The sequence below is a fragment of the Frieseomelitta varia genome, unplaced genomic scaffold (genome assembly GCF_011392965.1).
Source record: "Frieseomelitta varia isolate USP_RPSP 00005682 unplaced genomic scaffold, Fvar_1.2 scaffold_417, whole genome shotgun sequence".
NCBI classification, from domain to species: Eukaryota; Metazoa; Arthropoda; class Insecta; order Hymenoptera; family Apidae; genus Frieseomelitta; species Frieseomelitta varia.
The window spans coordinates 64,684-82,017 of record NW_025110165.1 but is presented as its reverse complement, the minus strand read 5'-3'; the positions used below and the strand labels follow the sequence as shown (position 1 = coordinate 82,017).

The 17,334-nt window shown below is 39.3% G+C and overlaps 3 protein-coding genes across 5 annotated transcripts; all 3 read right to left on the bottom strand.

The window, feature by feature from the left end:
* Window positions 1-2,171: 2,171 nt before the first annotated feature.
* Window positions 2,172-13,745, bottom strand: LOC122531796 (hypoxia-inducible factor 1-alpha). Of its 2 annotated transcripts, none has more exons than XM_043659999.1 (7): window positions 7,975-9,235; window positions 4,675-4,862; window positions 4,441-4,589; window positions 4,172-4,357; window positions 3,817-4,061; window positions 3,614-3,720; window positions 2,172-2,339 (listed from the first exon to the last, which is right to left on the bottom strand). In XM_043659999.1, exons 1-7 carry the CDS (start codon window positions 8,817-8,819, stop codon window positions 2,188-2,190), a joined length of 1,872 nt encoding a protein of 623 aa, XP_043515934.1. In that variant the 5' UTR covers window positions 8,820-9,235; the 3' UTR covers window positions 2,172-2,187. The 2 variants fall into 2 exon arrangements, with proteins under 2 accessions (XP_043515934.1, XP_043515935.1); XM_043660000.1 differs by lacking the exon at window positions 7,975-9,235 and adding an exon at window positions 13,213-13,745 and having other exon boundaries at window positions 2,173-2,339.
* A 444-nt stretch (window positions 13,746-14,189) lies between these two features.
* LOC122531797 (mitochondrial intermembrane space import and assembly protein 40) lies at window positions 14,190-14,814 on the bottom strand. The gene has a single exon (XM_043660001.1). It carries the CDS (start codon window positions 14,812-14,814, stop codon window positions 14,347-14,349), a length of 468 nt encoding a protein of 155 aa, XP_043515936.1. The 3' UTR covers window positions 14,190-14,346.
* Window positions 14,717-15,743, bottom strand: LOC122531798 (ribonuclease P protein subunit p14). Of its 2 annotated transcripts, none has more exons than XM_043660003.1 (2): window positions 15,559-15,715; window positions 14,717-15,221 (listed from the first exon to the last, which is right to left on the bottom strand). In XM_043660003.1, exons 1-2 carry the CDS (start codon window positions 15,579-15,581, stop codon window positions 14,924-14,926), a joined length of 321 nt encoding a protein of 106 aa, XP_043515938.1. In that variant the 5' UTR covers window positions 15,582-15,715; the 3' UTR covers window positions 14,717-14,923. The 2 variants fall into 2 exon arrangements, 1 of the variants encoding a protein (XP_043515938.1); XR_006307401.1 differs by having other exon boundaries at window positions 15,019-15,221; window positions 15,611-15,743.
* Between the last annotated feature and the right edge of the window lie 1,591 nt (window positions 15,744-17,334).

Sequence of the window (17,334 nt, the reverse complement as noted above, 5' to 3'; positions counted from 1 at the left end):
TTATATTATTAAAAAATTAATCCAAATTTACTATTATAAACAATCGAAATCCACAACAATATTTTGAATAGCATAATGTCCGAATATTAATAAGAGTCACTGTACGTAGAAAATGAAAAATGTGTTTCCGCCAGTAAAGCGGTACCGTACCGATATATATTTCGGTATTTTTACCGTTGTTGACATCAAATACCGATAAAATACGTATGAAAATACCGGTACGACCGTCTTATACCGGTATTAAAACCGATCTTCCAAATAGCGGTTGTATTACGATAATATGGGAGCAAAAACCGGTATAATACCTCACAATATTTCGGTTTCAGTCTCTGGGTGTAATACCTAAACCTCAAAGTATTTCGGTTTTCAGTCTCTGGTTGAAAATAGATTCTGGTGTCATCTTTGTTTCTCTTTGTTCAAATGAAGATATCCGGTCATTGTGTATAATTGTTTCGCAATTAAAAATATTAAAAAAAGATTAGTTATGTAACAAAATTTCATTTGAAAGATAACACGGTGAGTATTTTAATTCTTGAAGAAACGAGTATTTTAATTTAAGTTCGAATTTGATTAGTTTGAATTCTATTTTCATATTCTATTTCTAGTATATTTTAATCGATTTGAGTAAATGTTTTGATTCTTTTATTCAAACTATTTTAACTAATCCCACGATTTCCGTTTGTATTTCTAGTGTATTAATATTTTAACTAATTTGAATGTTTTAACTTTTTTTATTCCAACGATTTTTAAACTGTTACGATATAGTAGCGGAGTTTGATTCATGTTAATGAATAAAAGTCGCCTAGTTCACTGCCAGCTCACGGTCGCCACGTGGCATCGTAGTTAACGCCTCTATTATCGCTAACAATCGCCGGTTTTCTACGTTTCGCAGAAAGAACGTGTAATTCGCGCGCGCGCGTCACACGCCTGGAATTCTCTCGAAGTTATCTCGTCTCGGCTAGATTTCTCACAAAATTAACCTCTTCACGCCTTTGATCGCATATATGTGAACAGTTGAAAAATCTACTTCCATTGCAAAAAATAAATGTGCCATCTTTACTAAATTTGCTAGCATCTTTGTCCCAAAATTGTAATATTTCCTCAGTTTTGGAGTACACATTTAAAGTAAAAAACAAAATAGGCAAAGCAGATAATCAATTTCGCCTATATTGCTTCTCGATAATTTCTGTCCGGCGATATCGTACCGACGAGTTCAAAAAGAAAACGAAAGCGACGAATTATTGTATATGTACGGTGTTGGTCACTCGTTATGGTCCGCAATCAGTTGCCACCGCAAGTGGTTGAAAAAACAGTTTTGTCGGCCGAAATTGTCACACAATAAAATTGTAACGCAGTGTGACGGTAAATTGTGAGAAGGAAACTACCTTTTATCCTTTTGCCATCCACAATCGTTCCCCAACTCTCGACAATACGCGTTGATCGCAAGTACGTGCCCGAAAATCTGACGCAAGTTCTCGAAAACGCACGGTATACGTTACGTACAGAGGACGACGATCTCTGTAATTCCCTATATAGCCGCAGGACGTAAATAAAAAGGGGACGAAAGCTGACTCTCGATCTTCGCGACAAATCCGCCTCATAAAACGGAGACACAAGGCGGAGAAGTCGTTGGCAGGTCAGAAGTATCTTCCGTAAGAACGAGGGGGCAGGAGCGAGGAGGAAAATGGACGTCAGATTCCAGCCGATAAACGAAATCCAAAGTCGGCATGCAAGAAGAAAAAAAGAAAAAAAAAAAAAAATGAAAGAGCCACTTACCTTGCGTGATTAGCACCCGTGGGCCGGGATTCGTTTCGTCTAGATAAAAAGAAAGCTGAACGAGAAACGCGTGATCTGACGAGGGCCGACAAATTGGAAGACAAATCGAAGTGAAACTTTCGATTAAAAAGAGAAAAGCACGCGATATACGCTTCTCTCCGTCATTCCGTGTGAGACAATGCTCGTTTCTCGTTTGAAACGAGATGAATGAAAATTCAGATTCTTTTTTTTTTTTCATTCGACCTTTTTGATTCGTTTCTCCATCTTAAACAATCGGAGGGGGGAAACTTTCTTTCATGAGTGTAAGCATGCGACACACACACAGAAACAAAAGCGGAAGTGGAAGATACTCCGTGCGACAATCTTTTCATGCAGACGGACGTGAACGACGAGAGATCGATCGGTGAGATCCTACCTTAGAATGTAATTCACGCAGACGACCGACAGTGGTTTCTGCTGTTTCGTGCAGTGGATCAGGGTCGCCTGTGTCACGACCCACGCGTAACCGCCTCGCTTCCCAAGGAATCTGTACGCCACTGTCTCGCACTGTCCCTTGCTGAACACTGAAACAAGCAGCCGAAGCAGGTTATATCAGATGATGTTGCGAAGGATGCTCGCGAATCTGTTTCGAACTCTTTGGTGCACGCGGCCTCCCTGGCCCTATATAAAGTGGCGTCGACATTGCGCACGCAACGCATCCTGGATGACGAAAGTTTCGCGCCAGAATTGCCAATCTCTCCCCACCTTCGATTTCTCGCGCGTGAACGTGAAAAATTTTGATCGAGCAACGTGAGGCAATAGCGGAATTAATTACAGCTACGTAGAGACGGACAGAATTACAAAAATCTGTGCAATTTGTCGATGTATCATTGACGCTGATGCATCAGCCAGGCGAGAGGAAGCAAAATTTCTCGAACGCTTCTCGCTTCTATCCGGTAAACCGATCGACGATTACTCGACACTTTCACCGTAAATTTTTATAACAGTCACGGATCGGCTTATCGGGATTTACGCACGGTTTTTAGATGGTTCTTCGAAGGTTATCGCGAGCGCACGTGTCACTGGTCCCTTCGCGTAAATCGGAGAAACGAGAGAGGCGAGATCAGAGAGATCCGATCGCAGAATCTCCAGAATCTCTACAATAGTAAGAAGCCTAACTCAATTTTTCTTTTTCAAGGAAATTTGAAGAACAAATAAAAATGATTGACCGTCGCTGAAAACGTATCGTTTTATACGTTATCCTTCCGATAAAACGAAGCTAAAACACGCAACAACAGTTGTTGGTCCTAGCTACCAATTAAATATAGTAACACGTAAAACGCGCCAGACCCTAAAATAATCCTCGTTAAGAGGATTGCTACCCTTGAAATCCTTCTTTTTATGATGTCGTTCAACCCGAAACTAACCGACACCCTCCTCCCATCCAGCAGCCACGATTTAACCTTTTCTTTTTATTTCCATGGCGGTCATGTACATCGATCGATGCCGTGTTAGATGCAAAACGTTGCGACCGGAAGGGGCAATTCCAGAGGATATTCCGCTCGAAAAAAAAAAAAAAAAAAACAAAACAGCTAGATCTCTTTATTTTTCAAAAGTTAAATCTCCTTTTCGAGATTTGAGAGGAAGTCTGTCTGAAATTTTTGTGAAACGTCGTCTGCTTTATTCTCAAAAATAAAAAGAACGCACGAATTTATATTTCACTCGAATTAGGACGTTACACGTGGAAATCCTTCATTCTCTTTTTTTTTTTTTTTTCGCACGCGTGCTAATGCAAACAGCGAGTGGGTGGTGAACGACCGCTTCTTATTCAAATGGCCGTCAATTGGCGTCTACTCACACGACTTGAAAGACTTGTCCAGAGCCAAATTATCGAGGGCGTGATGAAACTCGAAAACGGATTGTCCAACTAGCTCCTCGCTGTCCCAGCCCAGATACTCGGCCAACCTATCGGGTTGAGAATAAGAAGGAAAGAAACGTAAAAAAAGAAAAACATCACTCTACGCGAGCGTTTGACACCGTCGTTTCATAGCCTGCACTCACTTCTCGTCGGCGTACGTGAACTTCATGCTGAGGCTGTGCTTCGAGAGGAACGTGTGACGTCCCAAAGGTATCTCTATGTTGCTGGGATGCGGTATGGGACATCCAAGCAGCACCAACGAGGCGCCGGTGTCACGTTCGTTCTCCTCGTCGTCGCTTTTCTGCTCCGCGTCCTCGTTCGCCTCGTTCTCCGATCGACTCGACGCTGGATCGCGGATGTATGTCAACCTACCGGTACAATGAATCACCTGACACAGAAAAGGACACATTGCGTAATCGACAAATATCTCTCTCAATCGCTTTTTGTTCGTGTTTGCTCGACGAAGTTCCTTCGACGTATTTTCTCGCAAAGCCTAACCTTGTACGAAGCGCTTTTCAGATTGACCTTCCTTCCTTTGCTGGTCAACGTGCACTTAAGCCGCAGGAAGAAACTGCACGTGCGTTTGTCGTTGTTCTCGGGCGGCTTCGAGGACAGGCATTCCCGCAGCTCCTCGTGGTCGCACGGGTGACTATACTCGTACACGCTCTGACCCATCATGTCCATCTGAAACGAGCAAGAACGAATCCTTTCAGGTGATCCACTCCCTTCCTTCCTTTCTACCCTCTTCACCGGACCGGCAAACGCACCTGAGAGACACCGAGATAATCGCTGACATTCTCCGAAAGGTAGATCATGTTTCCATCGCTGGACAATACCAACATGAACCCGTTCAGAGCTTTGGAAAATAACTCGTCCATCTGATTCAACGTTTCGGACTTGGCCACCGTTCCTGGAACTAAAGCAAGAAGCAAGCTGAGATAGTAGTGTGAGCTTTCGAACTTCGAGCGAAGAAGAGGATCAGAATGTAAATAAATACTTACTGGAATCGACCACGGAACGAACTTTGAGATAGGCGATTGCTAGTCTCATGACACTGGCCTTATCTAAATGAGCTGCCTGTTCCGGTGGCACCGGAAGAGCGGCAGCCAACTCCGTGAAAATGTCCGTCTCCTTGCTTCGACGGCATCGTGCAGCGTCCCGTGACTTCTCCTTCCTCTTCTCGTTGCTCCTGCAACACGCGAAAACGTTCGATTCCCTGTTCAATTCACGCTCAATCCACTCCGTTACTCCGTGTACCTTTTTCTTTCAAACTCGCAAATAAACGAGCCTCTACTATTCGTCCAGAATACGAAATTTACTAAATTAGATTAAGATAAGTTTAGTAACTTTCATTTATAATTTTCATAACTGGGGTAACTGTTAAGTTTGAGCAAATTTTACCAAAAGATTAGTATATATATATACCGAGGAATAGTCCTCGAATAATTTTATAAATTTGACAAATTTTCCTTACGATTTATCATTAGCAAATGCTTTAATTCCTAAAAGACAGTTTATATACCTCTGTACCCAGAGTTGCGAAAATATTTGCATAAAGTGGCAAAGTTTGAGAGGCCCCGATTTGGAACAGCGTGGCGATCTACAATTCCCGTGTCCAAGGGAAATTTTTCGTATCAATTACTCAAGTAGTTTCGCAATTTCGTTAAACGCTTTCGAATTAAACGAGAAACATATCTGATCGACGGATCGACGTTTCTTTCCAACCTCCATTGCGTAATGTGACGTGATCGATCGACTGTTTCGAAGTTACGAAAACAACGATCGTGCTGTTAGATAAAGGTTGTGATTCCTAACGAGATGACAACGGTATGTACGTATATCTGAACGCTCGATCGTGGAAATGCATGATCACCCCACGTTATCCGAAATTCGAAGTCGGAATGACCGACGACGATTGACTGTAGCAAGATAAACGTAGCAAAATTTATAGTTATGCAAAAAGTGATCGTACGATAATAAAATACTTAGACTCACTTTATAAGATAAATGTAGCAAAATTTATAATTATGCAAAAAGAGATCGTACGATAATAAAAACTTGGACTCACTTTATAAGGTAAATGTAGCAAAATTTATAATTATTCAAAAAGAGATTGTACGATAATAAAAACTTGGACTCGCTTTATAAAATAAATGTAGCAAAATTTATAATTATGCAAAAAGAGATCGTACGATAATAAAATACTTGGACTCACTTTATAAGATAAATGTAGCAAAATTTATAATTATTCAAAAAGAGATCGTACCATAATAAAATACTTGGACTCACTTTATAAGATAAATGTAGCAAAATTTATAGTTATGCAAAAAGTGATCGTACGATAATAAAAATTTGGACTCGCTTTATAAGATAAACGTAGCAAAATTTATAATTATGCAAAAAGAGATCGTACGATAATAAAATACTTGGACTCACTTTATAAGATAAATGTAGCAAAATTTATAATTATTCAAAAAGAGATCGTACCATAATAAAATACTTGGACTCACTTTATAAGATAAATGTAGCAAAATTTATAGTTATGCAAAAAGTGATCGTACGATAATAAAAATTTGGACTTGCTTTATAAGATAAACGTAGCAAAATTTATAATTATGCAAAAAGAGATCGTACGATAATAAAATACTTGGACTCACTTTATAAGATAAATGTAGCAAAATTTATAATTATTCAAAAAAGAGATCGTACGATAATAAAAATTTGGACTCGCTTTATAAAATAAATGTAGCAAAATTTATAATTATTCAAAAAGAGATCGTACGATAATAAAAATTTGAATTTGGAGCCTCTGCTTGTCCATTTTATTCTAAAATATTATCATAAAATAGCGACATTTTCGTCGTTGTATTCATTTTTGTCTAATACTCAAAATGTTGTACAATGAAATGGAGCAAATCGTAATTTAGAGGCCTCGTTGTAAAGAGGAGGCTTCGATCTTTAAATCCGTTGTAAATTCAGTTCCAAGGGAAATCTTTCAATGTTTCTGAAGGCAACATGTCAGGTAGGAAAACTAAAGACATTTGTCTTCTCGAAAATATCATAAACTGTCACAGTACGTGAAAATGTTGAAAAATATTTTTCACGATTGAATTTGCAATGGGTTTAAAGATCGAAGCCTCCTCTTTACAACGACCCTTCGAACCTTGAATCACGATTATTGAACTACGGATATTAATGACGAAAATTCAAGAAATTGTCGTTTTTTCGCCCGATGTTCAAAGTTCAATAAATTAACAAAATAAAATAAAGGTCAATAAAAGACAAAAAAAAAAAAAAAATCGTACAGTAAGTTTTAAGCGATCGTTGTAAAGTGGAATTTTCAATCTTCAAATTCATCGTCGATTCAAGAGTCGTGAAAAAATTTCTTAATGTCTTTACGATTACAATTGAGTATCTTCATTTATCCATCGTTACGTCATATAAAAACATTCGAGAATAAAATGAACGACACATTCTGTGAAAAAAAGCTCATTTCGATGCTTCCAACTTCAAGATAAGCCCAAGTTCATATCGTTGCGCTAGCTTTGACAAAATTTCGCGACAGTTTCAATGTTTCAGCGTCGAATATTAAACGTCAGTCATTGTAAAACGGAATGGCGTGAATATAGGGCGAAGGTGAGATTCACATCGAACAGACGTCTCGTCACGTCCCGGCTATCTCGAAACGGTCGTTATCTTTCGTACAAAACGACCTTCGAACGGTGCTTTTTTATCCGTTCCTTCAAAATGCTACCATGGTTTCCCCTTCGAAGCGATCGGCCTCTTATCAAAATCGTTAAACACAGAAATTCCCTGGGAACGATCATGGAACTTGGCGCCATCGTCGTGGAACAAAATGCTCGCGTGTTTCGTTTAATCTTCCGATCGCTAAAAAAAAAAAAAAAAAAAGAAGAAAACTAAGGATATTTGCGCTTTTGTGAATCACACACAGGCGACGACGAAGCAGGATCTGCGCAAACAGAGATTTAATATTATCCAGTGAATAAATATTACAATTGCGCTTACGCGTGTTTGCATTTTTACATTTCCGCGCAAATACGAGAAAATCCGCGTTTATCGTTGACGAGCAACAGAGGGATACTGGAATAAAATTCTCAAACAAGGAAGTCCAACACCTATTGCTATTTGACATTCATACGGTCTACGTTATCGGAACGAACTGCGATTGAAGAGACATACGTATGTACCCTATCCTGTAGCAAACAAATAAAAAAAAAGAAAAAAAAAAGAAAAAGAAACGAAACTTCGAACTCGTACTGCCCGGTGAACCGAGCACTTACAAATAATCTTCGAGTAGCTGCTCGTCCTCGTCGCATCCGTATCGGAACCGACACTCGTTTCGCAGGTCCTCGAGCAGGCACGGTGGCAGGACGTTTTGTCCATGGGTGTAGGCGGTGTCGTACAGAGGGCAACGGTCGCTCGCCGGACACTGGAGCCATCGTTCCTCGGTGCAAAATGCGAACGGTTGAGGACAATCGTCGCAGAATTCACGCTCGTCGAGCCAATTCACGCTGGGCAACAGAAGCTCGTCGCTGGACGAAAATCCAGATCGCTCGAGTGGTTTGCAGCCGCTGGCCAAACTTGGATAGGGACCGTACCTCGTCGACTTTGCTCGACGAAAGTTGGACGAGTCGGACGACGACGACGATGGCCGATAGACACGCGGAGGGCAATTGATCGAGGGCGGTTTGTCGGGCTCGAAGTACAGAGCTAGATCCTCGACGTCAATCGGGCCCAGCTGGCAGCTCTTGCCGCCCCCGTGCACCAGATTTTGCGCACAGTCACGAAACTGGCTACACTGCGGCGGCTGCAATTGAGATTGCAATTGCTCGATAGAGGCCGACGGTTCCGCGCACGGCAGGGAAGCTTGATAAGGAAGCGACTCGAACGTCGGATCCCCGCGTCGATCGTCGTAAGATCTCTCCGCGCAGGGATTAAGCGAGCGATAGTCGCTGACTGGAAGGGATTGTTGGATCTGTGCACGAGCGAATCGGCAAGACGGTAGAGTGGGTCGATCGTCGTCATAAAAGTTTGCATGGCCCGGCTGTCTGGCAATCCAGCTGGAGCAACGACCGGGCTCATCGTCGGGCAGCGTACCGATCGGCTGGACACGTGGCGCGATCATCGTGGCTCGATCGCTTCGCCGATCGCTGATGAACCTTAAGGGTCAACCGGTTCAGGAAAAAAGATGTACCCGGCGAGAATCCTGATTTTTACGATCAGTCGAGACGTCACAGACGCCTCCTCTTCTTCACCGTTAGTTCGACTACGTCAATGATCAAGCGACGACAAATAAAACTTTGGCCTGATTTTACTTCCCCCTCTCTGCCATGTGTGCACCTTCCCTCTTCTCCCTTTCTCCTATTCCTCTGACGCGATCTTTCTTTTCTTCTTTCTCTTATCACGAAACGCTGCTGCTGCTGTAAGTGGCCACGCGCGTTCCTTTCTTCGATTCTCTCTTCTCTCCTCTATCACTCTTCACCACTGCGAGAGATTAACTCCGTACAAGCTATTCGCCCTCATTTGACTTTCCTCTTTTCCTACGTATATATTTCCACCACTTCTCTCAGCTTTGCGGCTTTTCTTTCTGCTTCGAAGACTCGTTTTGGTCGATTGGCGCGTGCTGTCAAACGAACGATCGCACGTATGGCCGATTAAAACACAGGAGAACATACGCGTGTCGTATTTGGCACAACTGTAACATGTCCAATCTCGTGCAAGACTGTATCCTGCGGACGATCGCAGCCAGACGACATTCTCATTCAGCCTCGTCTAGAAACGCACTTGGAAATCGTTCTCGGTAGGATTGAATTTTCGCTGACTCGACGTCTCATGCGATACTAGAACCAGAGAACACAAAACCTTGTTGTCTTGAACACTCGGAACGATGGTTATCTTTCGACGATAACGATACTACCAATCGCGGTTGACCAGCTTCTCTCGATTTCGTTCACCGGCCTATCACGATTGATCTTCCAATTACGTTAGTCTCCCTTCTACTATAGATCTTCGAAAAATCAGCCGATTTTGCCTAAAAATGCCTGATGTTTACGTCGAAACGAATCAGTGGAAGCCGATATCAAATGAATCCGATAATCTATTAGATTAAAAAGCACTACGCGAAGCTTTGTTGGAACATCTGGTAAGCGAGAAACCTAGATATTTTCCAATTTTAACTAGCCTCGGATATTAGCCAAATTCAAACGTGTTGAAACCTACATGTACCTGATACGAATTTTCGATTTTCTCGAAAGCAAGAAGTCAAATCGGCTTGCGTAAGAAGTCAAATTTTCTTCCAATTCTATCATGATTTCAGAGGCATTTAATCTTGTGAGTTCGACCGTGGCTATTGTGAAATATCTTTGGAACGGATCAGATCGAATTAGAACAGATGGACGTATTCTCCACGCTTTCGCGATTTTGCAATCCGCTGAATCACAATGAATCAAAACCGAGGAACGGGCGGTATCACGTGCCATCCGCTTTGTTTGAAAAATCTGTCGCTTAACTTGATTCTGAGTAGTTAATCGTTCAGTAGCAATTTGTTTAAGCTATTTAAAAAAAAAAAAAAAAACATAGAAAAGCTTTGTGATCAATCTGTGAAATCTGTTTAAAACTTTTCATAAACGACACCTGATTCTGAGTGGTTGATGGTTTATTCACAGTGTGCTTGATCTGTTGTTAATTGTAAATGACTCATAAGGAAGTAGATAAAACCTTTGTGATTAATCTATGGATTAATCCATTTAAGAGTTTTCATAAACAACACCTGATTCTCCGCAACTAATGGTTTATTCACAACCGTGCTTGATCTATTTTTAATTGTAAATGTTTCATAAGGAAGTGCATAAAACCTTTGTGATCTATAGACTCTATAGACTCTATTTAGAACTTTTCATAAACAACAAAACAACCTGATTCTGAATAGTTAATGATTCATTCACAATAACTTGTTTTTAATTATGTTTTATAAATAATGTATAGAAAATCTTTAAACTCTGTCTATGGGATCTATTTAATAGTTTTCATAAACGACACCTGATTCTGAGCAGTTAATGGTTTGTTCTTAATGTGCTTAACCTACTTTTAGTTGTAAGTGTTTTATAAAGAAATATATATATATATATATATATATATATATATATATATAAATCTTTGTGCTTAATCTATAAATTCTATTTAGAATCTTTCATAAGCAATACCTTGATTCTGTATAGTTACTGGTTCGTTAGCACAATATGCTTAATTTGTTTTTAATTGTAAATGTCTCATAAAGAAATAAATATATAAAATCTTTGTGCTCAATCCATTGAATTTAAAACTTTTCACAAAGGACACTTGATTCTGAATAGTTAATGAGCAGTTGTAAATCTTTCATAAAAAAACATATAAAAGCTTTGTGATCAATCTACAGAGTTGACTTAAAATTTTTCATAAACACGTCAAAAATAAGCTCTGTTGAATCATTTCAATCCCAGATTAATTCCCACTTATAAATCGTTGAATTCAATTATTCAACAACGGATAGAAAATGAATGTCCCATCTTATGCAAAGATATGCAGGTATCTTTCATTACTCTTAATCATTTCAATACGTAGAAATCGATCAGATCAACAACAAGTGTAAAGAAAAAGTTTCCTATAATTGACGTGTATTTGAAAAATACATGCAACTGTTACACTACAATAGGCTGCTAAAAATAGTTTGAAATTCGATAGTTCCTATAGACAATCAGTTAATATACGGGACTAATCGGGAAAAGAAAGTTTCCAGAAGGTCGCATGTTTGCTCGTCATATGAATATACTACCGAACGAGCGATCATCTCTTTGGTGTGCGTCGCACAAGGGAAACACATATATCTATATACGTATAGCCTCAAGCAGAGAGAGTTCTCCCTTTACTCCAAATGAGGTTATACGAAAAACCGAACCGTCATTATGAATTCATGTAATAACACGCTATTACGTTTGTTCACGTTTGCGTATTCGTATATCGATGTACATGTGTAGGAGCATCTTTCAAACGCTACAACGATTGAGATACGATAACTAATGTTCATCGTCAAGCAACAATTGATCGTTCGTTGATTGGTTCGTCCATAGAAATTAATTTATTAATGTGTCCTATAGTTTGGTTCTTACCGTTCAATTGTATCTCTGAAAGTAAAAAAAAAAAAGAAAAAAAAAAACACTAGGAAAATACAGACATACTCATCTGTGGAAAAACCACAGAATTGACATACATGTAAATACGGATGAGAACAACAGTTTTATCTCCGTGTAGTTTCTTTGATTATACTGTTCGAAATTAACATACGTATATACACATATACGTATGATACATATACGTAACATACATATATACGTATATACACGATGCGGCGCGTGACACTAGCGCTCTTGATTTATCTAAATTTTAATGGTTCCGAGAAAACGATCCAACTATTTTTATGATCGGCTCCGATTTATTCGTCACGTACGTGCGCAACTTTCGAACGAGAATTTCACATCTTGAAAACTGGTGAGGAAATATAATATCGCAGTACTGTATATACACGTACGTTTTCACGGCAAATTTTTAGGTTATGACACTGTTACACGCTATTTCCTATTTCTTAATTTCCAAACGTATTATGTTCAAATACAAATAGTTGCTGTTCCAGCAAGTAAATATGTATACAGTACGATCCTCGTCATTAGAATGAATACCTTGCGTGGAAAAAGCCGGAAAAACAAATACGCAGCACGATTTATGTACAGTATAGCTTGCTTTTCTATTGCGATACAATACAACGCACAGGGAAGGCGAGAAAGCTCGCACTTTGGCCTTAGAATGGAATTACTACCCAGGGGGTACTTGAATGCATGTAACTTTGTTCGAATGGCGCGCAATTTGAACAGAAAAAAAGAGAAATCGCTAAATCCACGCCCAGATTTTCGAGACCACCGCGGGTTTTATCGATATAACGCTACTGCCACGTAAAAACCAAAGTTACATCTTAACCGGATGAAATACCTCTGCATTTTCCTAGTACGGAAAATATTTTTTTATTTTTTTACTTTGATTATCCAGCTCGTAGCTGAAGAGCGAATGAAAAGAGATCGGATTATTAGAGGGAAGAGGCAAAAGTAATCTTGTAACGAAAAGTGGGGAGAAAAAAATATCGGCGATGAAAAAGGAACAAAAAGAGTACGAGAGAGAGAAAGAGAGAGAGAGAAGAGAGAGAGATACCGCTCGGAGGAAACGCGATTGCGTCAACATGCACGCACTCACTCACGCATACTGAACGCGACATGCGCGCGCGCGATACACTGAATTTGCCTTTGGTGTTCATGAATTCCAAGAGCCAAACAGTGGCTCTACGAACAATCATGCGATCGAACAAGGTAGAACGTCCTTGCTTAACAAACATGCTTGAAATTCCCTCGTGAAAATCAGACAAAAGCTCGAGGCAGAAGCAAAGTAATATCCATACGGGCGGCATTGGGCTTTAATTTACACACAGTTTCGCTCACCTTCTTTTCTCCTTGTGTTTCTTCTCTTTTTTCGGTGGGTCCATGGTTCTAGGCGAAAATTTCGAGAGAAAGTTTCTGCAAATGGTCTCTACGACACTTTGGGATACTCTCAGTCACTGCCAAGGAACGTATCCAACTTACGAACGTCCGACACGGTTCGTCACGAAATTCCTCGTTCTGATTGTCTCTCCCGTACTTTGCTCGCACCAACTCTCTCGTGTTCCCCCGTTATCGAAATCGATGCACCAACATACGTTCTCCGCACGGTACGCGACGTCACCTGTGTTTAGTTACTTCCATCAACGTTACGAAACGAAAACACATCGCTGGTTCTCTGTCCGTACGAAACGCTCGACGAACGCCAAACTCATGGTGTGATGGCGATGACGATGACGATGGTGGAGCTTGTAGTAGTAGTAGTATTAGTATTAGTAGTAGTGAGATTCGGTACAACAGTGGTGGTGGTAAACGACCGCGGCGTGGTGGTAGAGGTTGTATACACGAGCCAACTGTCCAAAGGGTTGGAACGGAAGAGGGGAGGTCGTTGACGTCACACCATTGGTTCAGTCTTCCTCGTAGAGAATGACTGCACCGCCATCGAACGGCCGTGACGTCAACCATCTTGTCGCCGCGCGACAAAGTAAGATATTCAAAACTCGATATCAGTCACAAAAAGAGATTATCTCTCTTTTTAAATTGTGCGTCACGAGTGAAGGGAAGGGGAGTGATATATCAATTCTAGGAACTATTTATTGTTTACTACATACAAAGTATGTACAATGAACTGAAATTCGAAGTACAAAAATGCGTAATAAAATTTACTTAATTGTACATTTTGGTAATTCGTTTTAATTTGAAAAGGGAAGAAATGAAAAATGATATGTCTGTGACGATGTACAAATATTTTGAAATGAAAAAAGAAAACTGATGCAACCAATTGTGCATTATTGTACTAAATAGGTTAAAAAACAGGTAAGTAGAAAGCAGCATTTAGAAGTACTTTATTTTTACAAAAATGCTTTCTTGCACAACCTATCCCTTATTCATAAACTTCAGAGATCTTGTTTCATTAAGTCCTGAAAAATTTATTCTACCTATACTATACAAATACATTAATTATTTATTCACAAACATTCACTTGGCATTGGATTGTTCTATTCCCGTTTCCACACTGGATGTATGAGGTAACTCTTTCACTTTTGATTCTAAATGGGAACCTTTGTTGTCCACTTCTAAATTTTTTGCATGCTCTTCCATTGGGTCTTCATCTTCTAGATCCTCTAAAGATCCTTCTTTTTTCCCATACAATGCTGGATACTGTACCATGCACGTTTGCATAGTTTTAAATGCATCGTAACAATCTGAACCTTTCGGTTCCGCAGTTGAATAATGAAAACAAGAAAAGGCTTCGCGGAATTCCAAACCGCATGGTCCAGTAGCCATACCACCCAAACAAGGGCAGTTCCAATTGATCTCACCACTGGATAATAAGAGACCAGGACTTGGTTCTGGCTCTGGAAGTTCTATTTTACTAGGTGTTGCATGATCTTCCTTTGAAGCAAAGATTATAGTATCTTTACCATCTTTGTGGATGAATGGCATTATTGACTAATTAATAAGAACATAGAAGGCAAAAAATCAACTTTTTTCTTAAAAAAAATATAAGAATGAATTGGGTTAAATTTTTTAATTTGTTCTAAATCTTTGTACTTTAATGTTGATAATTTCGACTGTCTGCACTGAATGATAATAAATTTGCTGAGGCACGGTGAATAATATAGGTACAAGCCTGTCCTTCGTATTTCCCAGCTACAGTTAAAGCTGCTCTCAGACGTACATAAGATTCATCAGTGCACCTTAAGATACATCTGCGTTCTTTCGAATTATATTTCAGGATGTCTATAGTAGACTTGATTCCTTCTTCACCAAATAATTGCTTTACGGATTGAAGAATGTTCTTCTTCAGATAGACGTCCGTAAAGTCAAAACAAGGACTATCTGGCAGTATTCTGCAAATTAAAAAACATACTCTGAATATAAAGAGGTTATACACGCAAAGTGCAACGATTGCAGTTATGTGTGGAAAAACAAATGACAAATATCCCTGCAAACGAAAAATGATTTCGTCAGATTGCGTAGGAAACGAGTGTGATAAAATCATAAAAGTATGACAAATGCATATTATGAATGAAATGTAAAGAATATTTTTTGAAAACAGCATAAGTAATTCATATATTTAATGATATTTAATTTTGAACTTTAAACTTTATTCATAGATAGTTCTCGAAATCTAGGTTAAGTCACACGTGTATAGACGAAAATCTAAAAGCTGATGAATGTACTAACAAAGAAACGTCTAAATAATACATAGTATACACAACACAAACTCGCGACTCACATTTGATATTTACGAATTTAAAATAGCACTTTTGAAGGGATTTCGTACAAACACTGCGGCATTTCAGTCATGCCTTTTCAATAGAAGGTGAACAACGCATCGTGCAAAGTACAGATGGCAGCATCGATCGCTGACAATCGGGGGGGGGGGTTTTTTAACTTTACACTGATAATTTAATTTTCATAATGTAATAAATATAAGTGGATTCTGAATAAAAACTCTAACAACAAGAAAAGTATGCTATTTTAAAAATATCCGCAATTTACAAAATACTTAAAGGCTAATTTTGAAAGAACGATATATCTTACCATAAGCGCTGTCCAATAAAATGGTTAGATTTCTAGGAAATATTTCAATGCGATTGCCTAGCAATAAAATGGTTGTACAAATAGAAGACGGATGAATTAGCCTTTATCTTGCGAAATCCTTCGAAACATTGGAAATTTATGGACATAAGCTTGAAAATTATTACGTATCGTAAGGTAATAAATATTTATTGTATCTTTTGTAACATCGGTAGCTATACGTTCGGACCCTTAATTTATAATTTTTTAAAGTTGTTTGTTACTTCCTCTCTGACAAATATCCTTTTCGTACATTTAGGAACGATTTCAATAAAATCTCCGTCGTGTCGGTACATTTAAACAACAATAAATTAAATTGAAAATTTAATGAAATCCAAAGTTTGTGAAATTATTTTAACTCTAAAGCGCAACTTCTTCGCGCAAGGTCAATGCTAATGTCAATACTCAAGGTTAAAGGCTCTTACAAAGGAAACTTTGAACTTTTATTGAGAGTATATCTCTGTAACATTTTGGCAGTCTCTTAATTTAAACAAAGAAATGAGATTATTTCGTCAATTTCTTTTTCATTCGTGAAATTATACTGCTGATATCGAAGGGGAGGAAAAAAATGATCATGCATCGTGACGTTGAACCCCCAAATATCGATTGAGACATGAAAGAAGAACGGAAGTGCATTAAATTCCGTACTTGCTGCAATATCTACGCTCCTCTTTTGGCACTTGGAACATCTGGCCTTCTTTTCTTCAATACCGATTGATTTTGACAGGTCTAGGGACATTCGAACGTATGCTCTGCGAAAGAATTGACACTTGGGATACCTGGAGCGTTATTCGAATCGCTAATCGATTGCAAACTCAGCATTTGAACTATCAAGACCCCTGTGCGTATCCTTTTCACCGTTCCATGTGGGCCGTGTGTACAGAAGGCTTTTCGCATTGGTGTAACGCAATGAAAATGCAGGTAAAAGCTTACTCTGCACAACAGAGTCGTACAGCCGAAAATTTTTTTATTTCAGAGTGTACAAACCTGGTAGGTTCTTTTACCATCGTAGACGTTGCCACGTTGCTGATTTGATCGCGGTATTTTCATTATTCTATACACATTATATAGGGGCTATTCCAGTGGCGTAGAAGGGCGGGGACTCTTGCGCTTAGTGTATTTCATTTTTCAAGAACACTCGAAGAACGAACAGACCCGTTGGTTTCTCTATAGAGTTCTAGGATTGAACGGGTGAAAATTGGCGAATAAAAGAAATACCTCTTGAAGAAACGTGCGAGTGAAGCAGAGAATGGTACATATACGATAGCCGGAATGTGTGGCGTAGCAACTCGCGATACGCTAAAAGGAAATCGCAGGAACATGTGAAAATTTACAACTTGAAAATATTGTTTGCGTAGTTATGTTCCCTGACCCTCCCCC

Bases quoted from the DNA above. Each gene is read 5' to 3' on its own strand.
- LOC122531798 (XM_043660003.1), bottom strand. From the start codon at position 15,581: ATGTATTATTTAGACGTTTCTTT. The intron at 15,222-15,558 runs GTTAGTACATTC...TTTAATTTGCAG, and splicing joins TATTATTTAGACGTTTCTTT to AATACTGCCAGATAGTCCTT.
- LOC122531797 (XM_043660001.1), bottom strand. From the start codon at position 14,814: ATGCCATTCATCCACAAAGATGGTAAAGATACTATAATCTTTGCTTCA.
- LOC122531796 (XM_043659999.1), bottom strand. From the start codon at position 8,819: ATGATCGCGCCACGTGTCCAGCCGATCGGTACGCTGCCCGACGATGAG. The intron at 4,863-7,974 runs GTAAGTGCTCGG...CGCGTGTTGCAG, and splicing joins CAGCTACTCGAAGATTATTT to GAGCAACGAGAAGAGGAAGG. The intron at 2,340-3,613 runs GTGAGTAGACGC...TGCTTGTTTCAG, and splicing joins GGACAAGTCTTTCAAGTCGT to TGTTCAGCAAGGGACAGTGC.